We start from the raw sequence: 25,605 nt of genomic DNA, 5'->3' as shown, positions 1-25,605 counted from the left end.
ATGAAGTTGCCACAGATTACCTATTTTATTACTGATAGATTTTTTTCCCTTGTGTTTCGCAGTGCATGCAGTGTAACATGAAATCTTTCTCTCTATATATATATATATATCACTTGCTATATGTGTGGAAGATCTACTGCAGATTCCAAAGGAACATTGCTCTTCTCTGCTCTGCTCTGCTCTGCTCTTTCTTCTTCTCTCTTTGTGTGTGTGTGTGTGAGGGGGTGTGTATTTTCTTTGTCCTCTTCTCCCTCCCCAGCTTTCCTCCTCATTCTCTCCATTCTCCCCCTCTTCCTCTTTTAGGATTCAGGAGAAATGAATGCAGAGCCATAGAAACTCCTACATTATTTCTATAGGCTAAGTGTTCCTTTAAAAGCGTTTTGCCTCTGGTGTTTCTTATCTTCCTTGGTCCCTTTGTGCTTTTGTGTTCATAGACCAAGCTCTGATTTGGAGACTGTCACAAATACTAGAAATATTTTACTTCATTCATATTCTTATAGCTTTTAAGACATAAGGGTACATACAAATGATACCCTTCTTGTGAAATAACACCTTTTGTACCTATTATTTGTGCCTTTTGCTTTCAGTCACATTTGGTAATTAGAAAGCTTAATTAGTAAAAAAAAAAAAAAGTTTGGTAATTAGGTCAGTGGTTCTCAACTCTAGCTATACATTAGACTGTCTGAGAAGCTTTTATTGTTTATAGGTGATAATGTTTCAGCTCATCCTACCCATATCAGCTCACTACCCCCAGAAGAACAGATTTACTTGGTTTAGGGTGGGACTGGTCATCAAGATATTTTTAATGCTGTATAATTGACAAATAACATCATATTAGTTTTAGGTATACAACATGATGATTCATTATTTCTATATATTATGAAATGATACCACATAAGTCTAGTTAACATCTATTATCACACACTGTTACAAATGTTTCCCCTTGTGATGAGAATTTTTAAGCTACTCTCTTAGCAATTTAAAAATATGCATTATTTGGGGCCTCCCTGGTGGCACAAGGGGTTAAGACCCAGCACTATGAAGCTATCCACAGCCACTGCAGCATGAGTTTGATCCCTAGCCAGAAAGGTGACCCACATGGCACAGCAGACCTCTCCTGACTAGCCTGCTGCTCCCCTCAGCAGTGTATTTCAGTTGATCTGCCTGTTCTGCTCCCCACTCTGTCTCTGGTGAATCCTCTCACCCCCCATACCTCTGGCCTGTACTCCAGTTCTTGTATGCATAAATAAATAAATCATTAAAAAAATGCATTCCAGTATTATTATTAACTAAATTGTCATACTGTATATTATATCCCTATGAACCTAGGAAAATATTTTTTAACTACATGATTGTACCTTTTAACTTTGTTCACCTATTTTGCCAACCCCGCACTTCCTGCCTCTGGTCACCCTAGTCTGTCCTCTGTACCTATTAGTTTGGGGGGTTTTGTTGTGAGATTTTTGGCCTTGTTTTTCAGATTCCACATTTAAATGAGACCATATGGTGCAAGACAGTTTTTTAAAACACCATAATTTATTCTGTAGTGCAGCCAAATTAAGAACTACTCTAGATCAGTGGTTCTTAAAGTGTGTTGTCTTAGAGCAGTAGCATCAATACCACCTGGTGGAACTTGTAGAAATGTAAACTCTTGCCTACCCTAAGAAAACTGAAGCAGAAACTCTTGAGTGTGGATCCAGTAAGCTGTGTGTTAACAGGTCCCAGGTGGTTATGAAGCATGCTAAAGTTTTAGTGCCACACTAAATCATGTAAGCATTTATAGCAAATCCACATTTTACTCAAGTTTAACCTTTTAAGATACACAAAATAACTCTGTTCCAAAATAACTCTGGACCTGAAAGTAGCTAAAGGAAGTGTGGAAAAAGAAACATAGTACAGGAGAAGTCTTTGTTGGTGAATTTCTGATCATGAGTAAAAGTGGCCATAGCAAAAAGAACTGAGAATAATCGGATGTGTTATCATTTTTTGTAACCTAAAATGTTATGAAAATGTATCAGTGTTTATAAATGACCATCCATTTCCACTAAGAACGGGCTATAAATGGAGGAAAGCAGAAGACAAAAGGAGCAGTATGAGTAGTAGGAAATGGCCATTGCAGAGATAGCAAGTGTAAGAAACGTGAGTCAGGAATAACCACTAAGAGTGCAATAGCCATGTTGGACAAAGAGGCAAAATCTACTCAGATAGCAGTGACATTAAAGGTATAGACCTCTTTAGAACATGTAGTGGTTTGTGGAGCTATGGAACAACTGATCATCTACAATTCCCTGCCTTAGATTTGACGAGTTCAGAAGTGCAGTGCAACAGAGAGTGGGCCATGGAGTCAGACTACTTTGGTTAAAGCCATTTTTACCATGATACTCTGGACTATTAACTTAACTCAGCTAAGCCTTTGTTTCTTCAGTTGGGAAATCACCTGTCTTAGGGTTGCCTAGATGAAACAAAACATGTGTAAGGTGCCTGATGGACAATTAGTTTCAATAAACTTTACAAAAATTTTACTGTGATAAAAATACACATAAATTTTTCTATTTGTGATACTGTGCAACCAATAGCACTCTCTGGTTTCAGAACATTTTTAACACTTCAGAAGGAAATCCCGTGCCTATGAAGCAGTCACTCTCCATTTCACCTTCTTCCTAGCTCTTGCCAATCAATCTTCTGCTTTCTGTCTCTGCGGATGTGCCTATTTTGAAAATTCCATAAAAATGAAATAATATAATATGTGACCTTTTATATATGGCTTTTTTCGCTTATAGTATTTCCATGATTCATCCATATTATTACAGTAATGCATGGTTTAACAATGTTTCAGTCAGTATGGACACAGCCTGGGCATGTAATAGACATTATTGAGTAGGTTTGTGTATTTACACTATATCATGTTCACACACAAAAAAGAAGTTACCTAACCATGCATTTTTCAGAACTTTTTCCCACAGTTAAGTAATATATGATTGTACTTACTCTTTATGACTGAATAATATTCCATTGTACAGATATACCACATTTTGTTGATTCATTAATCCATTGGGTTCTTTCTTCTTTTTGGCTATTTTGAAAAATGTTGCTATGGAATTTCATATACACATTTTTGTTTCAACACCTGTTCTCATTTTTGGGGTTACATACTCACAGAAGTGGAATTGCTGAGTCATTTGATAATTCTCTTTTAACATTTTTTAGCAAATATCAGACTTTTCCGCAACAGCTGCACAATTTTACATTCTTACCATCATTGTATGAGGAGGACTTTCACTACATCTTCACCAACACAAAGTTTAATGACCACTTTTTAAATTTTATGCATCAAGTAACTTTAAAAATTATATTGATTAGGGACATAGACTTTTTTAGGGTAATGGTTCTTCATCAGATGTTCACATAATAATAATTACTGTGACACTCTAAATATATTCACAGCCAGGAACGTCCCTACATTTCCTGAATGGAAGTCTCCAGAGGTTAAAACAAATACAGAAATAATATTCCTCTTTAAGGAAACCATTGCCTAAGATAGTGGTGCTCAACGTTTGGTCTGAGGATCCCTAAAACCCCCTTCATCCTTTCAGGGGAATCCCTTGAAATTAAAACTATTTTCATAATAGTACTAAAATAGTGTTTGTCATTTCATTCTCTTCTAAGTGAACAGTGAAGTTTTCCAAAGCTTTCATGATGTGGTAACACAGCAGATTGAATGCATAAGCAGGTATGAGAATCCAGCTACCTTCTATTAAGCCAAATAGCAAAGAGATTTATAAAAATGTAAAACAGTGCCACTCCTTTTTGTGAATTTATTTTAAAATATTATTTAGGAGATATGATGGGCTTATTGTTATTTTTGAATGATTAAGTGTTTTAAAATGTCTTTGTTTCAGTAGTAAATATTGGTAGATATAATCTACATAAACAAAATCTCTTTGAGATCTATAATAATTGAAAGTATAAAAAGGCTTTGAGACTAACCAAACAAGCACTGTAGATCTTTGGAAAGGAAGGAGACAAAAGAATGTATCCATTTGTTGAATGCTTACCATACACTTACCATAAAGCTAAGCTTTTTATATCTTTTGTTTCAATTTATCTTTGCAGTCACCCCACAATATATGTATACTTAACTCCATTTTCACATGGTAAAATTTAGTCTCTAAGAAGTTAACTTTGCTAGCTCATAAGTGGAGGTGGCAGAATTTCAGTTTAGGTCTTTAGAAAACAATCTCTTAACCACTTGCCACACCTTAAAAAAGTAAGGGTCATGTGTACAGAAAATGAGCCCAGGAAATTATTGGAAGTTCAATGCCATAATGACTCATCTACCTCTATAGTATCAGACTTCAGAAAAGATAACCCTTGGTATCTTTGTAGACACAAATACCATATAAATACCATGGTGCATATCCATGAAAAAACACTCACATGTTATTCTCTTTTAGAGATCCTCTGCACAAAGACTAGTAAATATGAGAACTATAAAGAGGGATAATCTAGGCGTGACTATAGATGCAGCTGACAAAATATACACTTTTTTCCATATTTCCTACTGCCTTGCTTTTTATTTATTTTTAAAATATTAATTAATTTTTTTCTTACATTGTTGTAGTTCCCATAGTTCTCCCACCATCATATCACCCATGACCCATCATATATATTCCCTGTGTTCTTCCCTCCCGTTTTCCCCACCACCACCACCCCATCATTTGCTGTATGCCTCCATAGTCAGCTTACTAGTTTTGACTTTCTCTTGACCTTTCATTTGGTTTCTTTATATTCCACATATAAGTGAACCATCTAGTATTTATCTTTTTCCTTCTGACTAATTTCAGCTAGCATAATCCCTTCCAGTGCCATCCATGTACCTGCAAATGTCATTTTTTGATAGCTGAGGACTTTTTGATAGCTAAATAATATTCCACTGTATAAATATACCACAACTTTTTGATCCATTCATCTGTTATGGGGCATTTAGGTTGTTTCCATATCTTGGCTATTATAGATAGTGCTGCAATAAACATAGGAATGCAGGTTTCCCTTCAAATTAGTGTTTTTGTGTCCTTTGGATATATTCCTAGGAGTGGAGTTGCTGGATCATATGGTAAATCCATTTTAGTGTTCCAAGGAACTGCCACACAGCTTTCCATAGTGGTTTGACCAGTTTATATTCCTACCAGCTGTGTAAGAGGGTTCCTTTATCTCCACATCCTTCCCAGCATTTGGTGACAAAGCATACACTTATTTTGAGAGGTGATTTTAGTGTCTTGCTAAGGACAAGGATACATATTCAGGTAGAATTATCAGCAAATTGTGACTGTATAAAAAAAAGTTATTTTTAAGACCTCATTTCCAGTCAGTCTGTCCTCTGAAGAGTCTATACACTGCAGGAATGCTGATGTAGCAATAGTTGTAAGTTGCTGGGATCTACCCTAACAGAAGCCAAAGAATCAGGTGCTGCTTTGTTTACATAGAATAAGACTTCAGGCAACTTCTTTCATGTGGTAATATTGTAGTTTCTCAAAAAATAAAATTTTGCTGGTTAGAGAAGTTTGCCTGATTTAGTCATTTTCAAAGATTTGCTTATTGCTACAGTAATAAGAACTATAATATGTGGGGAGTCACTTTTTAAAAAGCTGATTCTGTTATTTCCTGCTGCATTCTGTGAAAAAAATTGTTTTGGAGAATAGCTTAACTTTTGCTTAGTAATTAATACTGTGTTTATCATGTTCCTCTTCTTACTCCTCTGTCCTCACCCCTGTCCCAGTGCTGTTTCAAAGATTCAGTTTGGGAATCAGCACATTTTACAGAAAATGAGTTATTTGCTTGATTGACAAATATTAATTGCCTACTGTGTATTGAGCAGGATTAAGGCTGAGGATACTATAATGAACAAAAATGATAAGGTCATTTTCATAAACGCATGACATTTACAATCTAATGAAAGAGATGGACATTAAACAAATCATCACATCCATAACTGTGAGCTGTTTTATTTTGAATGGTGCTGTGAACAGAAGTGCATAGTGTTATTAAAGGGCCTAACTGGAGAATGGCTCTAGGAAGGTTAGTAGAAGACTCAACTAAAGTGGAGTAGGGGAGGTATGAGTTGTTTGTAACTAGTGTAAGGTTGACCAAGGTGATAGATCTATGTTTCTAGAGCTAAGAGAAGTCTAGGCAGGAGAAATAAATTTGTGAATTGTATGCCAGTAGTTAGTTAATTGAAATTGTTGGCTGAGAGGAGATCATTTAGAGAGAGTATACAATGAGAAAAGAAGAGGATTTAGAAGTTTTAAGGAATTACTAATGTTTAATGAACTAAAATAGAATGTAGCAGAGCAAGCTAAAAAGAAGGAAAACTAGGAGAATCAGCATTAAATGCTTGAAGAGAGCATTACAAGGTGTATCTAGTAAATCTAGACACCATACCGTGGCTTACAAGGAAGTACTTATGTGTTCTGATCTCCTCTTACTTCTTTAACTTTATCTCTTACTGTCATCTTGCTGCTGGCCTACTTTTGTTCTTTAAACCCATCAGTCTCTTTCCTACTTCAGATCCCAAGTGCTTGGTGTTCCTTTCACTAGAATGTTGTTCCCACAGTTCAAATGTCATTTTCTTTGTGATTTCTGTCAGATGCCATCAAACTTTGAATTTTATTATATGGTTAAGAATAAATTTTGCTTGAGCTTCACATTCAAATTCAAATGAAATATTAAGATTGTTAAAATTAATTATGGGCCTCCCCTGGTGGCGCAGCGGTTGAGCGCTGGGCTGCTAGGCTGCCCACAGCCTCTGCAGCGCCCGGTTCGTTCCCCGGCTGCCGGCGAGGGTCCCACAAAAAAAAAAAAAAAAAAGAAAATTAATTTTGCAGAAATGTTCAGCAATAACAGTAAAGAAGAATTTTTAGATTTTAGAGTCCATCCTTCCTAGGAGATTTTGATATAAGTTAATATACTGCTGGGAGCTATGTCTCTTTCATACCCTTCCTCTGAGTATATTGCAAGGTGGCTAGAGGTTAGGGGGAGCTAAAAGGAGGAACCAGGAGTCTACTCTCTTAGGCATAATGAATAACAAATATCACAGCATAATGATAATTTCATGGGTACAAAGCACTAGAAAAGTGAATCGCCATTTTTAACAATTTGAAAACTGCTTGACAAAGACTGCTTTAAAACTCAGTTTAAAGCTATCTGTGAGTTCACATCTGTCCACTGAACATTTAGTGGACTAACAGTACAGAAGTGTTAGGAGGGTGGGAGAGTTTGGAGAAAGAGGCTGATGCACCTCATGCTGAATAAGTTCTTCCCCAGCTCAAGAACAGAAACTCTTCTGTCAAAATATCAAGACTAGCTCCTAAATTTCAGGACCAGAAAGAATAAATAGCCCAGCACCAGTGACCATTTTATATTAATCCACTTGCCAACTCAGGGCTTCATAAAATCCCCACACAAGGAAGAAAATGACCTTCATAGAACTTTTTTTTTTTTTTTGGTAACTTTACTTTTTCATTTTTTAAAAAAGCCATTTTTGTAGCTATCTTGGCTGAAGTGTATTGAATGTACTTTTGTTATCTTAAACATCAACTACAAGCTCATGAACTTTCCTTATATAGCTTTCCCCTCTCCATAATTTGGCACAAGAATGCTTTTTACTGCTGAGTGTTTTCCTTTTCTGCTGGTCTCTTCTCACAGCAGTACTGGCCTTTCACCTGATTTTGTATCTTATTTTAGAAATGGCCATATTCTCAGATCTTTCTTATTTATAATGTTGGTTGGTCTAAGCCTTGCTGCAAATGGCTTTTATATCTGAGAGTAAAAGGAGAAATCAGCATATATTAAAATAAGAGTCATTTCACATGGATCTAGACACAAAGTTATTATTTAAAAAAAAATACTAGAGTTATTGCCAAGTTGTCTTACTTCCCCCTCCCATAATAATTTGAAGACCAGACAGGCTATATGGCTTGCTAAAAGTTACAAAATAATGATGAGAATGTTACTCTCATTATTTACATTGAGGCAAAATATCCTAAAGAGCTGTGATTTTAACACAAAGTAAATAAGCTTATGGAAAGGAAATACACCAACTACTTACCCTAGTTATGCTTGAGAAGGGGACATGTATTACAAACTTTTCTTACAATTTTGGGGGTCTGTCAATATTTAATTATGAGCATCATTATTTGTCTCTGATCATCAAAGTCAGATCCAGATTTTAATCTCGATTGCACCACTTACTAGGCTATGACTCTTTGACTTTTGGGGAAATTTTTTAACCTCCCCAAACTTCCATTTCTACCCTGAAAAATAGATGTAACAGTACATAGCTTGTTAATGTATGTGTAGTTCTTATATCTAATCCCTGGCCCCCAAGGAACACTTGCTAATGATAACCACTATCAATGCTACTACTACTGCCACAGATTAATTCCTAATAAAACACTGGACACTGAAACTGGGGCATCATTATTGAATGACTGAAATATTCATCTACTTAAATACAGGATGCTAAGTTAGGTCTTTCAGCGTACCTTCCAACTCATTTTATCTTTGTTATTTTTTAATGATAGCCTTTTGTTTAATACAAGTTGTCTGACAGTACTTGTGTATGTGTTTAATATTTTTTCAATTGGGATAACATTAATTTACAGCACTGTATATGATATATGGGTACAGGTACATACTTCTTTAGATGTATGTTTTACCCATAAATTTCTAGGGTTTGTTTTGGTTTAGTTTTGCTTCTTCCTTTCTTTTGTTTATTTATATTATACATAGAAATGAAGTCATCCAGTATTTGTCTTTGTCCTTATGACGTATTTCACTTAGCATAAACCTCCCCCCACCATTCCATCCATGTTATAGCAAATGGCAAAATGTCATCTCTTTTAACAGCTGAATAGTATTCCATTGGGTATGTATGCCACATCATTTTTATCCACGCATCTGTGGTTGGACACTTGGATTGTTTCTGTAACTTGGCTATTGTAAATAGTGCTGCATTAAATACAGGGAACACTAATTCCTTTTGAATTAAGTGTTTTTTCATTCTTTGGATAAATACCAAACAGTGGAATTGCTGGATCATATCATGTATTTATTTTTAACATTTTTGAGAAACTTCCATACTGTTTTCCACAGGAAGCACCATGGCCATAATTTTTACTTATCCCATTAGAATAGTACTTATTTTTAGGGTAACCTCACCTAGAACCTGATGCTTACTATAATCAAAATGAAAATCCCTGATCCCCCTCTCTGTTTTATACTTGGAAGCTTGTCCTGCACTGCTAGGAAAATTATTCATCATTATTAAATTCAAAAATCCCTATTGTTACTCATCTTGGCACACCCAGCAGAATCGCCATGGGAAAAACAGGTACTTTGTGACTTGAATTTGTAGGGGTTTTTTTAAGAAATTGTCATTTTTTTTCCCCTTACTTAGTACCTTGATACAAATAACATGTCTCTTTCAAATAGCAATCCCATTAGTCTGCCTTGTACTTCAGGAAGATAATGGCCCATTTCTTGGAAGTCTCCCTCAGAGCCCCCGAAATAAATTCCATTTATACCAATAGTTTCTGCTTATGCCCTGGAAAAAATCTCAGTAAAATAGCCTTTGTTTTTAATGAATATATATATATTCATATGTTCATATATATGTGTATAAATTCTTGTATTTGTCATATTTGTATATCATATATATTATATAATATAGCATATAATGTACATTATATATCATAATTCATATATCATATATATGTGATATCTTGTGATGCAGTACCAGAAATAAATATGACTTTATTGTAAACTCAAGGTTTTGTAATTTTCAGACCTTTTGTTTGGGACACACCCAAGTTGTTTGGCCTGTTTTAGGTACTAAGGACCACTGTAAGATATATATGAGTATTTTTCTGTACTTTATTTGTAATGTTACTATTTGTGAGGATGTTGTGCTTTTCTAGTTTGCAACTGAGGAAGCCTGTCATCATCATTAGTACTCATTCATTCAACATGCGCACCTGTTTTAGCTTAGGCACTGGATCTGCAAATATGAATAAAACATGATCCCTGCTCTGGAAAACTTCATGGTTTATTGAGGGAAAAAGATACTGTAATACATAATTATACTTCAAAGTGATACATTGTATATAATATATATAAATATATGAGCAAACTGTTATGTATAAAAGGGGGTGCAAGAAATTTGGACTATATGGTAAGGTTACAAAGAGAAAGTGACTTTTGAGCCAAATCTTGAAGGATAGATGGGGATTGCCATTTAGAGAAAAAGGAACAGGGAATGGACATTACAGAGTAGGGAACTGCCTATGCAAAGACCTAAAGGCATGAGGAAGCATGTAGAGTAAGAGGGGTATCTTCAGTCTAGCTGGAGAAAAAGCCTGTGTGAAGGACAGTTATCAAAATTAAGAATTAGAGTTTATGCCCTGGGAGCTTGTCCTCGAGTAGTGGGTAATCATTAAAGATTTATATTTTTATATATATATATATTTTTTTTTTTTAAGATTTATTTTTATTTATTTATTTATACAAGCACTGGGTAGTCAGAAGTGCAGGAGGGTGAGAGAATTCACCAGAGCCAGAGCAGGGAGCAGGGCAGGCAGAAGGATGGAAGTACACTGCTGAGGGGAGCAGCGGGCGGCAGAAGAGGTCTGCGCTCCATGTGGGACCCTCCTCTGGTGGCCGGGGAGCATCCAGGGATCGAACCAGTGCCACAGAGGCTGAGGGCAGCCTCGCAACCCAGCGTTCAACCGCTGCGCCACCGGGGAGGCCCAATCATTAAAGATTTTTAACCTCATAATCAGATTTAAGTTCAGATTGAGTTTGAAAATCATAGTAGTTTGGGATTGAAGGAAGAAAGATAAGTGACAGACACAGTTAAAAAAACTGCCTTACAAAAAAGTTGCCAGAGGGAAAAGGTGATGGGAAGTGAAAAATTCCATTGGTTCCAGATGGAAACTAGACTGTTGGTGGAGATGATATTGTTGTGGTGTGAAAAAAATAATCCTGCTCCCCTCTGTGTTCTTCTAGGCTAACAAATAGTCAAATATACATTAGGCAGATGGATAAGAAGAAATGCCAAGGAAAAGTTGAAAAATGACATGTATATGTTCTGTATGTAGGAGAAAGACCCAACGTGACTTAGTAATTCAACTGCGTGGCCTTGATGCCATCTTAAATAGCTTAGCTAAGACAAGACAGGTTAGTGGTCAGAAAGAGGAAGTTAGAGCATTTATCTGGAAAACAAAAGCATGCTGATTAAAGTTCTGCCTTCTCACCTAAAGATATGAGGAAAGAAGTTCACACATATATTTCAAAAGCAGCATCCACCCAGTCTTAAGAGCCTCTCCTATGAAATAAACCTCTTGCCAGAGAGACAGGTTTTGCTCCCCTATAATATACAGATATCAAATTATAATGCTGTACAACTGAAATCTATATAATACTGTAAATCAGTCCTTCAATTAAAAAAAATGACCTTGTTTTCCAAGAAATTTGCAGCAGTTTATGCTAAGACAGCAGCTGTGGAGATAAAGAGAAATCTCTGGACTTGAGAGTTTTGCTAGGTATGAACAATAGATTATTGTGATCATGTGATAGGGTAATGTGGGCTGTTGAGGGCTGGGAGATCTTTTCAGGAACACTCCAGTAGGTAGGCAATCTGGATCTGAATCTTGGGAGGGAGGTCACCATAAGTAATATTTTTTTAGTTCTTACTGTTTATTTTTCCATGAAAAGCAAAGATTCTCAAAGGTTAAATGATCATGGTCTCAGGAAGGTGACTGTATGCCCCAAACAAATTCCTGAGCTTCTTAACTAGATCTTAACTAAAATGGCCTTTTGAAGGAAAAAAATAAATTTCTTGATTTCCACTATAGTTTACTATTTCATTTCCTAGAGTATCTTCACTTAAAAGTAAAAAAAAAAAACTAGTATATGTCTCCACAGTACATATATTTTCTGATCTCAATGTTATTTGACTGGCGATAGACAAATGAAGACTACTCAGAATAATAGTAGAGCTCCCAAATGTCTTATTTTATTCTAGTAAAACCTTAAAATTCAAAGATTAGGGAGTTCTTAAGGAAGATTTGTTAATATATGTTTGATCTAACTCATCTGTTGCCCTTCTTCCATGTGAAAGAGACTGCAGGTGTTCCAGAATGAAGGTGTGATAGCCATTTCTCTGCAGGAATTTGTCTATCTGCCTGTATAATTTAAGCCTTGCTAGTGTTCAATGGTCCATTGGGTTGTTTGAAACTATATTTAATTTCAAACCATGCTGATTTCTAGTTGTCTTTTGTTATTCACTTCTAGTTTAATGGCATTGTTGTCAGAGATGATATACTTCATAATTTTTTTTGAAATTTTGAATTTTTTTGTTGATAACTTGTTTATTACCCAGTATATGTTTGATTTTTTTAAAACTTTTTTTTAAAGATTTATTTATTTATACAAGCACTGGGTACAGTCAGAAGCGCGGGAGGGTGAGAGAATTCACCAGAGCCAGAGCGGGGAGCAGAGCAGGCAGAAGGACCAAAGCATACTGCTGAGGGGAGCAGCGGGCGGCAGGAGGGGTCTGCGCGCCATGTGGGACTCTCCTCAGGTGGCGGGGGAGCAGCCGGGCATCGAACCAGTGCCGCAGAGGCTGCGGGCAGCTTTACAACCCAGCGCTCAACCCCTGCGCCACCGGGGAGGCCCCCTGTATGTTTGATTTTTATAAATGTTCTATATATTAAAATATATTCTGTAGTTCTATATATGTTCAATTAGTAAAATCAATTAATTGTGCTATTCAAATTTCTATATCCTTACTGTATTTTTGTCTGCTTGTTCTATCAATTACTGACAGAAATGTGTTAAATATCTTCCAATGTTTGTGGAATTGTTTATTTCTCCTTCTAGCCTTGTGAAGAGTTTGCTTTAAAGATTTGTTTGTTTGTTTTTTTATTTAAAAAGTAATCCTGCAGTAATTTAGAAATGTTTTCCATTTGGATGATTGGTTGGTAATCCTTGAAAATGAAGAATAAAATAGATAATTCTTCAAAATCTACCTTTAACCCCAGATTTCAGGGGTCTTTCAGCATGAACCACTTGGTGGGTAGGAAGGATTTGAGTAGACTTTGAACAAGGCAAATTACCATCCATATGGAATAATCTTTTTTCACACATATAAAAAAAATTAACACACCCTATTCACAAGAAATTCTTGTTTTAACTGATACTATTTAGAGTCTCCAGGTGACTGTGGTCTTTCTCCTTACTCTTTTCCTGATTGCCATGAAATGTAGTTCCCTGCTATTTATGGCAGCTGCAATAGAATGAACCAGAAGTGATTATAATTCTATATTTAGTAAGCCATAGGGTTTGTAAAGCATCTGCAAATTCCTTTAGGATAAAATGGTTTCTATAAATGTGACATTTTTATTGAAACTGTTATCATCACCCATTAGAGAAATGTATGTGTGGATTTGTGGACAAGACAGAGGCACAAAACTTTTTCTTAAGAGCTCGTTGAGTAGTTTAAATACTTAAAATTAATCATGTGAATCCTGTTTTTTACACTCTTACTCTTGAATTGCAGAGCTTTTACCCAAGTGTTTACCTTTGGTCCAACATTCCGAGCAGAGAACTCTCAGAGCCGGAGACACCTGGCAGAGTTTTATATGGTGGAAGCAGAAATTTCTTTTGTTGAGAGCCTTGGCGATCTCATGCAGGTAGGTACACAAGTTTTAAAGTACTTTCTAAGTATCAGGCATCTGTGACATTAAAATACTTCAGTCTGCATTTTCGCCTCAGACATCTATGCATGACAGATGTCCATAGAATGAAGAAAGTGGAGAACTATTTACTTAATAAACATCTGAAATAAAATAGTCTGAATGCCTTTAGTGTAATAGTTTAAAGGACAAGAGTCAGACAGATTTAAATTCACATCCTACCTCTGCCATTAACTTAGTTAGGATGTTACCTAACCTTAGTTTATTCAGCTTCCTTACCTGTAATGAGAATACCAACACCTATTTCATATGTAACATAAAACACCTTGTATGGAATCTGACACATAGCGGACTCAATAAACAGTAGTTTGTGTTATGTGCTAGACAAATAAATAGAACGTCTTTCTAGTGAGAGAAACATCTGTATAGCTGTATTAGAAAGAGCCACAGAAACTGTCAGAGCTCTGTTTGGGGGCACGGGGTAAGGCTAGTGAGGAAGGAGGATCTTGTATTTAAATGCCATGCTAGGGAGTTTGAACTTTATCTGAAAGATAATGGAGAAAGAGTTCTCAGTTGGGAAAGGTCATGGTCAGAGTTACATTTTAGAAATGCTCTCTAGCAGCAGTATGAAGAATGATTTAGAGGAAGATAAAAATAGGAGCTGCGGCCCTTATAGGAGGCTCTGGTCATAATCCAAATAGAGCACACAGCTCTGGAGTTGGCTGGACCATAATTTAATTCTCAGCTCTACCGCTTACTTATTATGTGACCTTTGGCGCTGGACTTAATGGGAATAGTAATTCCTACTTCATAGGGTAGGGTAGTTCAGAGCATTGGAAATAATATATATAGTGCCTAGGGCATACTCCACGTTATTTAGTAAATACTCAGAAATTATTAACTCTTGTTATTAATTTTCTATCTAATACCATTTTGGTTAGTATCTTAGTTTCAGTTTGTAATTGATGTTTATCTTAGCAATTCTCAACTTTCTTTTCTATTAATTTATGTATCATACCACTCTTATTTACCCAGTAAATGAATCTATTCCACCCAAAATATAAATGTCACATATGTACCAAATAGAATGGACTGTTTATTTTATTATCCTCATTAGGTTGACTTTCCTAATAAATAAACCTTAAAGGAAAGTTATGTGCAAAGGACTATGAGGACATGTTCTCGAGAACAACACCTCTAAGAAAAGGAAGAAAGCAGCATTCGGCTAAGGGAAAAGTTGAACTGTGATATATTTACAAAGGCTTTAGGAAGTTCTTTGAGAAATTTTGGAGCTCGGATGGGCCTTCACAGTTATCCCATAGGAAGGCATAATTCTTCATTTCTCGGGAATAAATGCCCAATAGTATTATTCCTGGGTCATATGATAGTTACATACTGAGTTTTATAAGAATCCATTAAGCTATTTTCCCTAGACTGTTCCACCAGCAATGTCTGAGGGACCCAGTTTTGGCACATCCTCATCAGTATTTGGTGTTTTCACTTTTTTATTTCAGTCTGACAAAGTATCTAGTAGTATCTCATGGTTTTAATTTGCATTTCCTTGCTAGCTTATGATGTTGAACATCTTTTCACTCATTTGTCATCTGTATATCCTCTTCAGTGAAATATCAGCCCATGTCTTTTGTTCATTTCCTATATGGATACAAATCCCATATCAAATATATGATTTGTAAAGGTATTCTGACATGCTGTGACTATTTTTTCATGTCCTGATGGTGTCCTTTGAAGTACGAAAGTGTTAAATTTTGATAAGCTTACCTGTACTTATTTTGGGATCACTTTTATTTTGGGTATCATGGGTAAGAAAATATTGCCTACCCAAGGGTCACAAAGATTCAGTCTTATATTTTCTTATATTTTCTCTAAGAGCTTCATAGTTTAGCTCTTTCATGTAGGTATATGATTCATTTTAAGTTAATGTTTGTGCATGATACGTGGCAAGAATGTCATTACATCTTCTGCATATGAATATCAAGTTGTTCCAGCACTATTTGTTGTAAAAACTGTTGTATTCCATTTAATTGTCTTGGCACACCTGTTGAAAATCAACTCTTGACAAATGTAATTATTTCTGCACTCTCAGTTTTGTTATGCTAGTATCACAGTTTTGATCACTGTATCCTTTCATATCTGTTTAATTTTATTAATGATATTTTCTGTGTGGTTGTTTCATTAATGATAATCATATGGTTAGATTAATATTATTTGACCTTTATAATATTATAATAATATTATTTGACCATATAATTTGGCTTTTGGCTTCTATCTCTGAGTTTTTTTGTTTTGTTTTTCTTTTTAGTGCTTGCTTTTGGAATTGCGTATATAACATTTCATACTCCACTTAATATTTTACCACTTCAAGTAAAAGAAAGGCTTTGCCATTATGTTTTTCTGTCTATCTTGCAGGTGTATTACCTCATACAGTTTACATATACTGTGTGTAATACATTGATTATTACATCATGTATTAGTTTCCTGTAGCTGCCATAGCAAATTACCATAAACTAGTGTCTTAAAGCAACACCAATTTACTATCAGATAATTCTGGAGGTTAGAAATCTAAAATTGGCTTTACTGGACTAAAATTAATGTCACCAAGGTTGCAATCCTTCCAGACACTCCAGGAGAGAGTTCAGTTCCTGGTCTTTTCCTTGTCTTAGGGACCCATAAGACCAACAATGTATCATTTTCACATCTCCCTGTTTCTTTCACTCATGCCTCCCTCTTTCACTTAAAAGGATCCTATAGTTAAATTATTCCCACCCAATTAATGGGGAAGAATCTCCCCATCCCAAGATCCTTAACGTGTTACACCTGCAAAGTTTCTTTTGCCATATAAGGTAACATCTTCCCGGTTCTGGGACTTAAAACATGACATTTTGGGGGAAGAGGGTATTATTCAGTCTATCACAATCCACATAACACTGAAAACTTCTTGGACAATGTTTTAATTTTTGCTTTAAAAATCATAAATATTTAAAGAATTTGAGGAGAGGAAAATTGTCTATTATCATTATCTACATAGTTACTATTTCTATTACTCTTCCTTCCACTTCCAGTTCCCCTCTGGTATCATTTTCCTTCAGCCTAAAGAATTTTCTTAAGTATTTGTTTTATGATCATTTGGGCTGGCAATAAATTCTTTTAGATTTTCTTCATCTGGGAATTTTTTTTTTAAGATTTTTTTATTTATTTATACAAGCACTGGGTACAGTCAGAGCACGGGAAGGTGAGAGAATTCACCAGAGCCAGAGCGGGGAACAGAACAGGCAGACTGATGAAGTACACTGCTGAGGGGAGCAGTGGGCGCAACAGGAGAGGTCTGCACACCATGTGGGACCCTCACCTGGCGGCGGGGATCAAACAGGCACTGTTGAGGCTGCGGGCAGCTTCGCAACCCAGCGCTCAACTGTTGCACCACCACCGTGGAGGCCCTGGGAATTTTTAAAAAATTTTATTATCATTCCTAAAAGTTATTTCCACTGGATATATAATTTGGGATTAATAGTTCTTTTCTTTCAGTACATTGAAGATATTCTGCCATTTTTGGGGGGGACCTTCATGGGGTTTGTGGATAAATTCACTGTCTTTTGAATTGTTCCTCTATATGTAATGGGTCATTTTTCTCCATTTAAGAATATTTTCTGTGGGGGCCTTCCTACTGGTGCAAGGGGTTAAGACTCAAACTATGAAGCTGTCCGTAGCCACTGCAGCACCAGTTCAATCCCCGGCCAGGGAGCTATCCACATGGCACAGCAGACCTCTCCTGACTCGCCCGCTGCTCCCCTCAGCAGTGTATTTCAGTCAATCAGCCTGTTCTGTTCCCCACTCTGTCTCTGGTGAATCCTCTCACCCCACCCCACCCATCTCTGGCCTATATCCCAGTTCTTGTATGCATAAATAAATCTTTTTTAAAAAAAAAGAATTTTTTCTGTATCTTTGTTTATTGGCAATTGAATCATGATGTGTCTAGGTATGATTTTCTTGGGTTTATCCAATTTGTGATTTAGTAAACTCTTTAATGTATCTTTAGCCAATTTGAAGGAATTTTTAGCCATTACTTCTTTCACATTTCTTGTGTGCCAATCTTTGTCTTTTCTGCTTCTGGTACTCCATAACAAAGGTTAGGTTTTTTGATATTGTACCATAGCTCTCTGGTGCTCTGTTCATTATTTATCACTCTTTTTTCTTCTATGTAATTCAAAATGAATCATTTCAACTTACCTGTCTTTAAATCCACTAGTTCCATTTGTTATTATCTCCATTCTGCTCATGTGCCCATTCTGTGGTTTTTATTTAGTTATTATACTTTTCAATTCTAAAATTTTAAGCTTCTTTTCTAATTTATGTTTCTCTTTTGAGAAGGTCTAACTTTATGTTTGCCATTACCTTGTGGAGGATGGTTATGATACCTGCTTTCGTTGTCAGATACTTTTAACATCTGGGTCATCCAGGCAATTGCATGTCTTCGTTGTCTTGTCTCTTGAGGATTATCAGATTTTCCTTGCTCTTTCTATGTCCAGTAATTTGGGACAAAATGTCATGTTATATGACATTTTAATAGAGCCCTGTTAAAATTCCTTGGAAATGGTGTGTGTTGGTGTTGTTGATGTTTAACTAGTCATTAAATCTGTTTAGATTCCGACGTAAGTTCTTTGTCACTTTCTGTTGGTGTTGGCTTCTATGTCAGTTAAGTTTCAAAGCCTCTCCTATGCTGTTTGGGACTAGTCGATGCACATGCCACTCAGCCATTAGTTTGGAAATTGCACAGTGGTTTATGTTATAATGTATTGCTTAAAGTTTGCACTTGCTTCTCTAGGCCTGGTCCTCACATGACTATTTAGGGATCAGTCCTTCTCTTAGGTCTGTTCATGCACAGAAATAGGGGGTCATCTCCTGCTCTTTGGAACTTCTCCCACACTGGCCCTCTAAAGCGAGTTAATCTGTTCCTTGGACCAGAAAGACAGGTTTCTCTTAATTTGTCATTCCATCTAGGTGACTGTGGCCATTTTTGGGTCAAAGTGGCAGGAGCAAACAAAAAAAATAATGGGGCTTCCCCAGGTACACACTCTTCAGACAGAAAGGCCCTTTTCACAGCTCCTCTTGTTGGAGGAATGAAATTTTCTTGGAGCTTTGGGTGGTTAGGCTTCTTTCTGTTGCCCTGACAACTCTGCTTCACCATTGGGGCTGCCTTTGGGGCAGGACCAAAAAGGGAGGGTGAAAAACATGACCCCGGGATTTCCCTACAAACACTATTCAGTCCACAGGGACTTTTTCCCAGTTCTGTGGCTAGTAACACATATCTCCCAGAATTTTTTCTTCCTGAGCCTGCTGCACAGTTTGACCTTTGAACCTTACATCAAAGCCAAGAGACAGGAAGAAACAGGAACTGAACTATAGCTCCATTATAGGTTATTTTGTAAGTATGCCAGTTCCAGTCTGCTTGCAATTGTTTACTTTTTAAGAGTCCTTAGATAGTGGCTCTTTGTATTCCGTACAGATCTTTTAGTTGTGGTTTGGTTAGAAAGATAGGTAGTTGTCAACTTAGTCCATCTTGGCCAGCTAGAGAAGTAAAGTGGCTTATTAATATTTTACTATTCACTCTTGAAAGTATCCCAGTTGGGGGCCTCCCCTGGTGGCGCAGGCAATTGAGCGCCATGCTGTGAAGCTTCCGCAACCTCTGCAGCCCCAGTTCCATACCGGCCAGCCAACGAGGGTCCCACATGGTGCGGCAGACCTCTCCTGTCGTGCCTGCTGCTCCCCTCAGCAGTGTATTTCTGTCACTCTGCCTGTTCTGTTCCCCACTCTGTCTCTGGTGAATCCTTTCACCCTCCCGCGCATCTGGCCCATACCCCAGTTTTTGTATAAAATAGATAAATAAATCTTTAAAAAAAAAAAAAAAGTATCCCAGTTGGACAATCCATTACATAGCTACACAGGGAAGACTAATTTTTGAGTTTTAATGTTAACCTCCATGAAGATGAGTAGGCCCTTACCTCAGATAAGAAGAATATTCAAATTTTGGTGTCAATGGATTTGCTATTTACATTTTTATTTATTTGATACTCCACTGAGGAGTACTCAGGGCATACACTGTTGAAGGATTCAATTAATTGAAACATGAACTTTTCCCCTAAAAACAGGGGAAGTACCTTCCCCCAAGAGTAATCTGCTTTTCTTAACTTCCTCCCTTTTATAACATTTTGTGGAAATTATTATCTTAATGAAGAGCAATCTCTTAAATATTAAATGAGAATATTGTGGCAAGGGATAAGGTATAAGTAATTAAATATTACTGTTTTTGGTATCATTTAATATACTTTAAAATGTCAGAGGGTAATTCTAATACTTCAGTTAAGGTTCTGTTTTCTTCAAATATATTTATAGAATATAGTCTGTAGGTCAAGGTAAGAGAAGCCTATGATTTTCTCTTCACATGAAAATTTACTGCTCACGAAAGACACCAATTTAACAACCCCAGTGGTCAAAGTCTTCATCGTACAGAAAGGTATATTGTCTCCCTCTACAGTGAAGGCACACTGTCCAGTCTACCTGTTCTTTATTCCTCCCAATATGCATTGGTTGGTTTTGTTTTTTTTTTTAGCAATTGAAGTCTATGACCCTTCATTAATCATTCAGTTGCTTAGTGATCTCTGTATTTTACTGCTAGGTTAAAGATGATACAACCTTAAGGTAAAAAAGTCTTTAGTCTCCTTTTGCTCATCTTTCAAGGTGTTCCTTACTACTATACAAAGTATATTTATAAATATGAAGTTTGTTCACTTAATAAATTTATTATTATATAATATATACACATATAAATGTCTTTTATATAATATATAAATTTATTATATAAACATGAACATATTTATATATGAATATTATCTATATGAAGTTTATTTATTTAAAATAAATGTCAGTTAAATTTTTTATATATAAATATAAATATGGTTGTCAGTAATTAAGTACTATCCTATATGTGATCATGTTAAATTACTTCAGGAGACATTTATGCCCCATATTTCCAGCCTTGATAAGATATCCCAGTGATGCAGAGAACAAAGGAAGAGCTCCGGCTCTGAGGCGGTCTGTGCCTATTGAATGTGTGTATCTTCAGGAGGCCAAATATGATCACAGTAAATCCAAACGAAAAATTCTAGTCATGATTAAAAATGTCTTAGAAATATTTTCTACTTCAATCACTTACTTCTTCTAAGAATAAATTTGTCCAAAAAAAAAAAAAATGAGTTTTTTCCAATGAGACTTCTGTGGATACCAGTGGTATCCACAGCTTCTCTAATTTTAGGTCACAGCTTCTCTAATTTTAAAGTTTACTTTCATTTATCAATAACTAAATGAAGCATTTATCAAAGTGTCTTACTCTTCACAACCGCTAAGATTTGTTGTATGCTTCTGTGATATAAGTACCAAGCTAAGTCTTATATACATGGATTATTTTATTTTATTTTCACACCAATCCCATAATCTAGGTACTGTTATTGTACTGATTCCTTGAGTCTGATGAAATTTAGAAAGGCATCGGTTGGTGTGACCTCTTCATTTGATATCCAATTTCAATACCGTATTACAACTGTTAACAAAAGGTTCAAAGATTTTTTCTTTTTCTTTTTTACTCACTCTGAGAAGTTTTGCTGCCTCCTGTAATCAGTCTGCAAAAATGAACTGACTTGCTATAGTACATTTAGGGCATAAGAAACCTGATGGTTTATAATTGCTGAATCCCAGAGAGCAACATAACTGGGACCTGAACAGGTTTTTCATATCAAGTAACTTGCCAGGCAATTCTGTGTCATTTCTCATAGGTGATGGAGGGGCTCTTCAAGACTGCCACAATGTCGGTTCTCTCAAATTGTCCTGAAGATATTGAACTCTGTCACAAATTCATAGCTCCTGGCCAAAAGGTAATTAGTTTTCTGGATAAAGCCTAATACACCTAATCTAAATATGTTAGTTATATATGATAATTATAATTACATTTAGTAAATTTTCTTTTTTCTCTTTTCTTCCCAAGGACAGACTAGAACATATGCTAAAAAACAACTTTTTAATGTAAGTAAGCATTATACTTCTTCTGAACATTTTCATGCTTTGTCATATTTTTCACACTGTTTTGTAAATTTGTTGTTTATCACATTATACCTGTTTATATCACATTATACCTATTTATCACATTCCCCAGACTTGAAGAAAGTCCACGTTTTAATGACTTGTATAGTTATTGTATCTGGTTCATAGTTGATAATCAATGTTTCATGAATAAATCATACCAGGAAAAATGAACATAGCTATTGTTAGCTGTATTAATATCATTCAAAGTAATACTAACTTTAGCGATCAAAATTTAGCTTGATTAAAAACAAACTTTTAAAATGAGCACGTTATGTCTGCCCCTCAGTTTTCCTTACTTTCTGTTTTCTTGTATTTTCTTCCTTTACCTTCACTTGCTAATGTCTGATAATATATTCTAACAGTTTTTAACTACTTTAAAAAAAAACCTAAAGGTCATTTAAGTATAACACAGAATTTATTGCTTTATTTCCACTATAATCCTATTCAACCAGTACTTGATATTGGACTGATTGTTCATTCCAGCACCAATGTTAATCATTAAAGCTATTCCTTTTCACAATTTATTATAAATCAATAAATCCTTGATGTGGAAAAAGAACAGTAAGCAACCTCTTCATATATGGTATAAACAATTTACATAGTACAAACAATTCAAATTTGGCAAACTTTTCTGAGCTAAGAATTTCCAATATCAGCCAAGACCTTTGGGCTACAAGTTAAAAGTGATGAGTTGCTGAGCTTGAATGAATAGTATGATGCAGACATGGGCCCAGAAAAATGGGAGTCAGGAGCCTTGTGACAGACAATCAGAAGGCAATGAAGTATAGTAAAGGTTTTTGAGGCTTATCTTCTTTCACTTAGATGTATATTGGATATTTGCTATGTGCCAGGTATTGTTCTACAATGTAGAAACTATCTTAAAGCAGTGAACAGAGCAAATAACATTCCCCATCTCCCTTGAGCTTATATTTCTGGCACAATTAATCATAGACATATCATCTGTGAGAATAAAACAGAAGACAAAAGAAGAGTGAGAAAGTAAAAATTTTAGATAGTGGCAGGGAGGATCTCAATGAGGTAATTTTTGAGTAAAAACCTAAAGAAAGTAAGATAACTAAAGTAAGGATATGTGGGAAAAGAATAATTCAGGCATGGGAAATAGCAAGTTCCAAGGCCCTGATGTGAGAGCATCCCTGGCATGTTCACCAGGAATGAATAGGGAAAAGGATAATAAAAGGTAAAGAAAGAAACTTGTAAGTAGGAGTTGGAAAATCGTGTGTATTCTTGTTGGACACTGTGAAAACATTGAGGGTTTGCTTGGGTGAGGTGGGAAAGCTGTTAAAGTTTTCTGTGCACAGGGCTGACTAGTTCTGGATTGTGTTTAAGGGGATCACTGGCTACTTGCTGAGGATAACTTGTAGTAGGACAAGAGTGAGAGTAGAAAACCAGGTAGGAGATGATTACAGTCATCTCAGTGAGTGTAAATGGTGGCGTGGACCATGTAATCCCAGGGTTTTCCAGAGAAAAAAGTCCAACATGATATATATATGGAGAGAAAGATTTATTTTAAGGAATTAATTTACGCAGTTGTAAAGGCTTGGCAAATTCCCCTAAATCTAATAGAGTAGTCCAGTAAGCTAGAGACTCAGAGAATAGTTGTAGTTCAAATCCAAAGGCATTCTGCTAACAATTCCATCTTTGCTCAGGAAAATCATTCTTTATTCTGTTAAGGCTTCCAACTGGATGTGGCCCATCTATGTTATTCAGTAATCTGCTTTACTCAGAGTCCACTGATTTAAATGTTAATCTCATTCAAAAAATACCTTCACAGAAATATACTAGTGTTTGGCCAAACATCTGACACATAAAATTACTCATAAAGGATGATGGCAACAGGTAGAGAGAAGTGAGTATCCTAATGTGGTATATTTTAAAGATAAAGCAAATAGGATTGAGGAAGAAAAAGTGAGTCAAAGGTGACTTAAAGACTTTTTTTTTTAATTTTTTTTAATGATTTTTTTTTTTTTTAAGATTTATTTATACAAGCACTAGGTACAGTCAGAAGCGCGGGAGGGTGAGAGAATTCACCAGAGCCAGAGCGGAGAGCAGAGCAGGCAGAAGGACCGAAGTACACTGCTGAGGGGAGCAGCGGGCGGCAGGAGAGGTCTGCATGCCATGTGGGACCCTCCTCCGGCAGCCGGGGTGCAGCCGGGGATTGAACAGGCGCTGCAGAGGCTGCGGGCAGCTTCGCAACCCAGGGCTCAACCGCTGCGCCACCGGGGAGGCCCGACTTAAAGACTTTTATCTTAACTCTTAACTGAGGTTGGGAAAAGCATGAAAGTAAGCAAGATTTTTGTCAGAAGAGGGGGAGTGGTATCAGGATCATCATCATCAGGGGTCATGTTAAGACTGGATAACTTTCAGACATTCAGTTACAGGTGTCAGGCAGGCACTTTGAGTGTACAGATAAGGAACTTATAGGAGAGTTCTGGACATAGCATATTGATAAAAGTAATAATTAAGTAGATAAGGAAAGAAGTAATTTGGGCATCCCTGGGAATCTGCTGATGACAGAAAACCAGAGAGATCTTAAGATAAGTTATCCAACTCCTATCTAATGAATAAGACCTAAGGGTATGGTGGTGGATAATCACCATTTATTGAATATATACTATGTGGCAGACAGTGATAAGCTTTACATTCATGAATAGTTCATTTATTTTCACAATTCTAATTAAGTATTAGTCCCATGGTACAGATGAAGGATCAGGTCATAGAGATTAAGCAAGTAAATAAAAAGGGATTGAAGTTCATTCATTTGATTTCAAAACATATGCATTCAACCACTACATTCAGTATTTGAAAGGACACTAAAATTAATGCTAGAATAGTTATAGCTCCCCAGCTATCCTTTTGACTCTTTCCTTATCCTTATAAGCATACTTTCCTCATCCTTATAACACCTATGTATCAGTAAACTCATGTACTTCGGAATCTATATCTATAAAATACAGAAGCAGGGAAATCAGTAGAGAATATAAATAATTGGGACTATATCAAATTAAAAAACCTCTATACAGCAAAAGAGACAGTAAGCAAAACAAGGAGGCACCCTATTGAATGGGAAAAATGTTTGTACACCATACATCTGACAAAGGACTGTTATCAAAGATCTAAAAAGAACTAATGAAACTCAACAAAAGGAAAAACAACCCAATCAAAAACTGGGCAGAAGACCCTCAACAGTCACCTCTCCAGAGAGGACATATAGTTGACCAACAGGCACATGGAAAAATGTTCATCATCACTTCTCACCAGGAAAATGCAAATCAAACCACAATGAAATACCACCTCACATGAGTAAGAATTACTGCTGGAGAGGCTTTAGAAAAAGGAACCCTCATACTGTTGGGAATGCAGACTGGTTCAACTTCTGTGGAAAGCTGTGTGGAGGTTCCTCAAGAGACTAAAAATGGATCAGCCATATGACCCAGCTATTCCACTCCTAGGTATCTACCCAAACGTACCTAACTAATTCAAAAGGAAACCTGCACTCCTATGTTGGTTGTAGCTCTATTTACAATAGCCGAGATATGGAAACAAAATAAATGCCCAAAATCAGATGAGTGGCTCAAGAAGACTTAGTATATATACACAGTAGTATCCAGCCATCAAGAGAAGATAAGCTCATGTCATTTGTGGCAATATGGATAGAATTGATAAGGATTATGTTAAGGAGGTG

General features: G+C 36.2%; 1 protein-coding gene across 2 annotated transcripts in view; it reads left to right on the top strand.

Moving 5' to 3' along the window:
• NARS2 (asparaginyl-tRNA synthetase 2, mitochondrial) overlaps positions 1–25,605 on the top strand; it is a gene marked incomplete at both ends in the record, with an annotated part of 128,284 nt that overhangs the window by 76,644 nt on the left and 26,035 nt on the right. For both annotated transcript variants that reach the window (XM_084239352.1, XM_084239351.1), the window contains 3 exons: positions 13,616–13,748; positions 21,596–21,694; positions 21,805–21,842. In XM_084239352.1, coding sequence (XP_084095478.1) covers positions 13,616–13,748; positions 21,596–21,694; positions 21,805–21,842 — 270 coding nt within the window. The remainder of the gene's footprint in view (positions 1–13,615; positions 13,749–21,595; positions 21,695–21,804; positions 21,843–25,605) is intronic.

The sequence above is a fragment of the Talpa europaea genome, assembly GCF_964194135.1.
Source record: "Talpa europaea genome assembly, chromosome: 1".
NCBI lineage: Eukaryota > Metazoa > Chordata > Mammalia > Eulipotyphla > Talpidae > Talpa > Talpa europaea.
Note: the sequence above shows the minus strand (reverse complement) of the source record. Positions and strands in the feature narration are given on the sequence as shown.